The sequence below is a fragment of the Felis catus genome, chromosome C2 (assembly GCF_018350175.1).
Source record: "Felis catus isolate Fca126 chromosome C2, F.catus_Fca126_mat1.0, whole genome shotgun sequence".
NCBI lineage: Eukaryota > Metazoa > Chordata > Mammalia > Carnivora > Felidae > Felis > Felis catus.
Genome location: NC_058376.1, coordinates 57,308,048 through 57,315,365, shown reverse-complemented (window position 1 = coordinate 57,315,365; position 7,318 = coordinate 57,308,048). Strand labels below are relative to the sequence as shown.

At 38.8% G+C, this 7,318-nt stretch overlaps 1 protein-coding gene and 1 long non-coding RNA gene across 3 annotated transcripts; both read right to left on the bottom strand.

Moving 5' to 3' along the window:
- Nucleotides 1-347: 347 nt before the first annotated feature.
- LOC123379798 lies at nt 348-2,468 on the bottom strand. Of its 2 annotated transcripts, XR_006584667.1 has the most exons (3): nt 2,317-2,455; nt 2,040-2,230; nt 348-461 (listed from the first exon to the last, which is right to left on the bottom strand). It is a non-coding gene; the product is annotated as an uncharacterized LOC123379798 (long non-coding RNA). The 2 variants fall into 2 exon arrangements; XR_006584666.1 differs by lacking the exon at nt 348-461 and having other exon boundaries at nt 1,953-2,230; nt 2,317-2,468.
- A 3,877-nt stretch (nt 2,469-6,345) lies between these two features.
- LOC123379797 (non-histone chromosomal protein HMG-14-like) lies at nt 6,346-6,977 on the bottom strand. The gene has a single exon (XM_045036438.1). The coding sequence runs from the start codon at nt 6,761-6,763 to the stop codon at nt 6,377-6,379; it is 387 nt and encodes a 128-aa protein (XP_044892373.1). The 5' UTR covers nt 6,764-6,977; the 3' UTR covers nt 6,346-6,376.
- Between the last annotated feature and the right edge of the window lie 341 nt (nt 6,978-7,318).

Genomic DNA, 7,318 nt, shown 5'->3' with positions numbered 1-7,318 from the left:
AGTACTTACAATTTAAATGTTTCCATTACATAAAAGCCAACAAAAAGTGCAAGTGTCTGCCTTTTATAATAATCTATGTTATAGTGGAGGACTTAGGTGGTGGGACCTCTGTCCTCTCTCAGATCGGTGCATTGATTACTCCCTGGGCGAGTTAGGGCAGGGCTTCCTGAAAGGGAGAGAAGCAGGGTTCACCTTTGGCAGTTTTCTGTCTAAATCTGTTTAGCATCCTCTCTATGATGTGAAATTCTCCCCCATTGGAGTTGAACCTTTTCATGCCCTTATGTATAGGTAACATCAAGACCTCAATACTTCTGGAGGGTCTCTACAAAGGAGAATTTTCCTATGTTTGCACTCCACATACATAATGTACTGACTTGCTCTGAAGTTCAGCATATCATTTTCTGTCCAGTTACACTTCTGCTGCATTTTGCCAATTAAGTATTTGATGGGTGACTTTTTTTCTGAAACAACAAGGAAGTTAAACTTAGACCCAACTGTTGACGAAGGAGAAAGACGCAGAGAACTAGAAGCAATTGCCTGGGCCCTTGATAGAGAAGTAGGAGATACATGGATGTTCTAGGTTAGCAAAAAGGGAATATAAGGAGCTGGGGATAGATAGCAGAATACAAAACATGCATACACATGATTTCCAGCATATGGGTCTCAGGTAAATAGCAAAAACCAAGAATTTTTAAGGTTTGGAATCTTGTGGACATTTATCAAGCTGCCAGAAGTTAGTGGGTTCTAGATGCAGACTCTGTTTTATTTTACAGAATTTGATCTCCTAGGCAACTACGTTATTACATTCACAATTCCCCACATTACCTAATTTTCAGGTATTTACAAATGTAAAAACATTGCTTTAGGCTAGGTGTTTAGATTTAGCAATTTAAATTTATACCAAATTTATCATAATATAAGCAAGCGCTTGCTCCCTGAACCATTATGATCTTGCTCTATAATCTATTTTATTTTTTTTAATTAAAATGTTTTAATGTTTAATTATTATTGAGAGACAGAGAGAGACAGAGCATGAGCAGGGGAGGGGAGAGAGAAGAGACACAGAATCTGAAGCTGGCTCCAGGCTATGAGCTGTCAGCACAGAGCCCAATGTGGGGCTCAAACCCATGAACCATGAGATCATGACCTGAGCCAAAGTCAGACGCTTAACTGACTGAACCACCCAGGTGGCACCAAATATTAATTAGCCTTTAAATGCAATAATAATGATGCCCTTCATAAAAGGGTTGACTAATTCTTTGATATCTACCTCTGGATATAATGTGATTTCTAAAATATGAAGTAGTGTTTTATTGCACAGTACATAACATAATATTAGTGAAATATCCTTTCAGCATGATTGATTCTAGATATACAAAGTGATAAGAGGACAAATTCACTGGATACCTTTAAAACCAATGTTTTATGTTTCTCTTCCCATTGGCATCTTTCCAATCTCCTGCAGGCTGAAGACATTCTTCCCTCTGCATGTGATTCCTCCAGAATTTTGAGGAAACCTAGACCTGTTGATGTTATCTTCCAAAAACTGGGTCTTTTTTTTGTTGTTGTTAAGTAAGCTCTATACCCAGTGTGGGGCCTGAACTCAAGACCCTGAGATCAAGAGTCAAGTGCTCTATGGAGCTAGCTGAGCATCCCAGGGATTTTTCTTTTGCCCCATTTGGCTTCCTTTCCTAGAAACCTAGCTTAGTTCATTTTTTCCCCCTTTTCCTAATTCTTTTATCTAATTATTTCATTCCAATATTCTACAGTCATTTCTTACTCTTTTCTTTTTCTTGTTTTTCACATTCAGGGATGGTATTTCTTTTCTTTGCTTTTTGTTCCCTCCTCTTTTCTTTCCTTTTCTCACATTCATTCTTTCACTCATTTATTTACATTAATTACGCATTTATTTTTACTTATTTTGTATCTGTATAAAAAAATTAACTGCCATGGGTGCTGTCCCACAGATTTTTATTAGCCATAGCAAGATATAGCCTTGAGGGTCAGAAAGGAACTGTGTATGATCAAAGTGTCCCCACCTGCATGACCTCTGCCTACAAGGAAGTAGGGTCCAAGGTCCTCCAATTCTTCCCCTTCCAAGGATCACCTTCCTCGGATGTGCCATGGTATGCACACACCAGCTCCAGTGGACCTCTGGTGACTGTTTTCTGTTCTCTGTTCTGTTGCACTTGGTTCTGCGCTGCCTTTACTATAAGACTGTTGGGTGTTGCTGGAATTTAGAGAAGGTCGAGGATATGGCAGTAATTACAACAAAACCAAAAAATATCTTCACCTTTGTGTTAGACATAAATGTACCTGGAAATGTACCAGCCTTTCTCCATCAGTGGGAACTTCTTTTCACGAGCAACGTTTCTTCTGAAGTCCTGAGTTCCCTTGTTGATGTCAGACTTTATTGCATAGGGTTCCGCACCAAGATATTTTAAAATCATAAATTTCCCTAAGCTAATGTAAACTCAAAGAATGTAAGTAGATGTATGTATTATCAACATAATGTAAATAAAATACATATCATCAGCATAATGACAGCCTCCTACTTTTGTGCCAAAGGAAAACTCTATTTTCATACTTTACAGAGTAAAAGTAAACTTTGTAATAGTTTAACTCAGTATCCCAGGAAAGAGAAGTTTTATTTCATCAATGTATTTTCAATAAATCACTTAATTTTCTGTCCTAAAAAATAAAGCTGTTAGTTTTAATCATCAGAATAAAGTTAGATTTTTAAATTTTATTATTTTATTTATTTATTTAATGCTTATTTTTCAGAGGGACAGAGAGAGAGAGTGGGGAGGGGCAGAAAGGGAGACAGAGAATCCTAAGCAGGCTCTGCACTGTCAGCACAGAGCCTGATGCAAGGTTTGAATTAATGAGTTGTGAGATCATGACCTGAGCTGAAATCAAGAGTTGGACATTTAACCAACTGAGCCACCCAGCTGCCCCAATTTTTTTATTATCTTAAATTCCACAAAGTAACAATGAATCCAACTGGTTAAAAATATAACTCTAGTTCAGTTTTCAGTATTCCAATATAGCTCAATTTCATTTAAAAAATTTTTATGGTCACAAAGACATTAAGCATTATTTTTTAAAAACCCAAACTGTATCCATAATTCTAACAAAGCATTTTTATTTTTTCATTCCATATTCACATGCAATTTGATTTAGTTGTCCTGATTGCTTGTTTTCTACTTTTAAAATTATTTTATTGTAAACATTTATACAGATGATGCAGTTAATATAATTATCATAATGGGCATATGGTATTCTATTGAAAAGTATCATTATTCATTTAGCTATTCCTTTGTTGAACATGTAAATGATTTCCACTATTTTGCTCTTTTATTTATCTATTTGATTTATTTAAAAAAATTTTTTAACGTTTATTTATTTTTGAGACAGAGAGAGACAGAGCATGAACGGGGGAGGGTCAGAGAGAGGGAGACACAGAATCTGAAATAGGCTCCAGGCTCTGAGCTGTCAGCACAGAGCCCGATGCGGGGCTTGAACTCATGGACCTTGAGATCATGACCTGAGCCAAACCCAGGAGCTCCTGTGCGAATAGTTAAGGCCACAGATAGGGCTACCGGGGATTTTATTCATGGCATGCATTTTATTTATTTTTTATTATTGTTATTTTTTTAAAACAGTTTGGCTGCTTCTTTTTTTTTTTAATTTTTTTTTTAACGTTTATTTATTTTTGAGACAGAGAGAGAGAGAGACAGAACATGAACAGGGGAGGTGCAGAGAGAGAGGGAGACAGAGAATCTGAAACAGGCTCCAGGCTCTGAGCCATCAGCCCAGAGCCTGACGCGGGGCTCGAACTCACGGACCACGAGATCGTGACCTGAGCGAAGTCGGCCGCTTAACCGACTGAGCCACTCAGGCGCCCCTATTTTGCTCTTTTAAAAAATGCTAAGATAAATGGCTTATCACATTGCTTACTAAATATTTATTGGGTGCCTACTATATCCCAGGCACTATTCTAGGCAATGAAATATAGGCATCAACAGATGGAAATTCCTGCCCTCATGGACCTTATATCCTGGTGAAAGAACACAGGAAATAAATGAGCTAATTATGTTGTAAGCTTGAAAGTGTTGAGTGCATTGGAGAAAAATAAAGCAGGGAAGAGGCTGGACAATACAGAGGGTGGCAGATGTCATAGTAGGATGGTTTAAGAGGCCTGATGAGAAGGTGACATTTGAACAAAGACTTGAAAAGGTGAGAGAAAAGTCTGGGATATCTGGCCTTGGGGCAGAAACATGCCTAGCATAGCTGTGGTCCCAGGAAGAGCAAGCAGTCCGCGTGAATGGAACAGTGGGAGAAGAGATCAGACAGGTAACAGAGTCCAGATCTTATAAGGCTTTGACGAATTCAGTACGGCCTCTGACTTTCTTTCACTTTAGATGAAATAGGGAGCTATTGGAGAGTTTTAAACAGAGAAATGATATGGATTGACTTGTTCGCAGAATGCGTCTGACGGGGTAAGAATAAAGGCAGGGAGACCAGTTAGGAAGCTTTACAATTACGCAGGTTAAGATGACAGTGCCTTGGACCATGGTGTAGCTGAGATGCTTATAGGAAGTGCTCAGATTCCACATATATTTTTATTTTATTTTTTTAACATTAATTTATTTATTTTGAGAGAGAGAGAAAGAGAGAGAGCACGAGCACCAGCGCGGTGGGGGGGAGACAGAGAGGGAAAGAGAGAATCTCAAGCAGGCTCCACACTGACAGTGCAGAGCTCAGTCCCATGAACCATGCGATCATGACCTGAAAATCAAAACCAAGAGTCTGAGGCACCCAGATTTTTAAAGTAGAGCTGGCAGGATATTTACAATGCCACCATCAATACAAATGCAATACAATACAATACTTCCTAAACATGCAGTGTTAACATTCCCCACCCCACACCCCCAATTTGCTAATACTTTAAAATTATTCCAAAGTTTACATTTACTTTTACAAACTAACAAATCTGAACATTCTCCCACATATTTGTTAATATTACCTCTTGTATTGATGATCTCTTTTCATCTTGACTTGGCTGAATTAGCTAATTTTGTAGGCATTCTAATTTCATTTTTTTTCTGTTTTCTTTCATAACTGAGATATTATTGGTCATTCTGAGGATCAGCACACAAACATTTCAATTTGTATATAATTTTTAACATATGTGCTGAACATCTAAAAAACCATGTAGCTTTGATTCTTTTTAAAGTTATTCATCACTTTCAAGGGGCGCTTGGGTGGCGCAGTCGGTTAAGCGTCCGACTTCAGCCAGGTCACGATCTCACGGTCCATGAGTTCGAGCCCTGCGTCAGGCTCTGGGCTGTTGGCTCAGAGCCTGGAGCCTGTTTCCAATTCTGTGTCTCCCTCTCTCTCTGCCCCTCGCCCGTTCATGCTCTGTCTCTCTCTGTCCCAAAAATAAATAAACGTTGAAAAAAAAATTTAAAGTTATTTATCACTTTCTTTTTACTTTTTATTATTTATATATTATTATTGAGAGAGAGAGAGAGATAGAGAGTATGAACAGGGGAGAGGAAGAGGGAGAGAGAGAGAGAGAGAGAGAGAGAGAGGATGTTAAGCAGGTTCCATGCTCAGCAAGGAGCTGACTCAGGGCCTGATCTCAGGACCTTGGGATCATGATCTGAGCCGAAAGCAAGAGTCGGATGCTTAACTGACTGAGCCACCCAGATGCCTCTCTTTGTGACTTTCTAACTTAAAATTTGGAGGCAAATCTTCCTTGACAGGATATTAAGTACCAATACCTTCAAGTGTTGATACGTTGTGATATTATAAGTCCCACTAATTCACAGTTTAGTATCATGTACATCACATATTCAAATTTTCAACCTATCCCAGCACATTAACAAAGTTACTAGGAAAAGCAAGCACCAACCAAAGATGTTACAGGGTGCACAAAATTCTGACAAGAAGAACCAAGATCAAGGAGTAGGTTTTTTTAGGGAACAATCTACCAAAAATAACACAGGAATAAAAATAATTTAAAATATTGAAGACATATTAAATGCACAACTGAATTGTCATTTAGTATGCTTTGTATTTCAGGATAAAAAACTACGTCCATCTATGGAATGTTAAACTGACACCCAAGACAATCAAAACCTCTGGTTCGATATCCTACATTTTTCTGGTTGCACCACAAAATAAACAACAAATAAATGATTTATTTGACTTCTTAAAAAAAAAGAAGCATTTACACTTAAAAAATTGGATGAGGTGGGATTCTCTACTTCTTAAAATGTTTCTAGAGCTACTAAAAACTTGCATTTACAAAACAGTTGGTAAAAATATTCCTGAGCTAACGACCACTGATACGACATGGCATATGACATTAGTCAGACTTGGCTTCTTTCTCTCCTACTTCATCAGAGGCTGGACTCTCCTTAGCGTCTCCATTTTCTGCAGATAAGTCTTTTTTAGTTTTGTGGTTCACGCTTCCACCTGTTTTCCCTCTGCTCCCCTTTTCCTTTTTGTTTGCACTTTTTTTGTCTAAAGATTCGTCCTTTCCTGCTGCTTTTTTGGCTTCGTTTCCACTTTTGCAGAAGCAGGTGCTGACAGCTGCGTAGATTCCCTCTTGTCCTCCTCCTTTGTTGCCTCCTTGGTGGAGTGGACTTTCTTCTTGGGCGCCTGGTGGTGGCTGTGGTGGATGCCTGTGGGTGCCTGGCCACTGCCCCTCTCCCAGCCCCAGACCTTTATATATTAACATAATGGAACACATTTTACTTACAATGCTTACAATCTTGATGCGTTATATGATATCGCGTCCGTTATATAATACCTGTCTTTGTTTCTCTTTTTCAAAATATGCTACAAAATAACCATGTGATGTTGTAAAACTGATCAACTGACCAAAACTGCACAACGTACTCTTTCAGTTTTGGTGTGCATTGAGCAAAAAAATTAACACGAAATATTATAGTTTTTTATTCTAAGATGATATTCCCAGGAGGGGAGGATCAGACCCCCTGGAATCCAGTAGCGGCTGCCTTGGCTGGTGTTCTTTGGTTCCATCTGTTGTCACTGGCGTGTGATCCTGGTGCTGGGGAGCTCCTGACCACCAGGCTTCACCTGGGCAGAGCCTGTACCCTGTCACTGTGGTCTTCCCAGTGTCCAGAATAGTAGGTAGCCTACCATTGGCACTTAATAACTCATTGTGGAATTAGTTCAATAAATGACTGGACACTAAGCTGAATCATCTCCCTTCCCCTGGCTTAATTTTCCCCATATGTAAAGTAAAGGCAAAGAAATGGTGATGCTAAACAGAGCTTGCTTG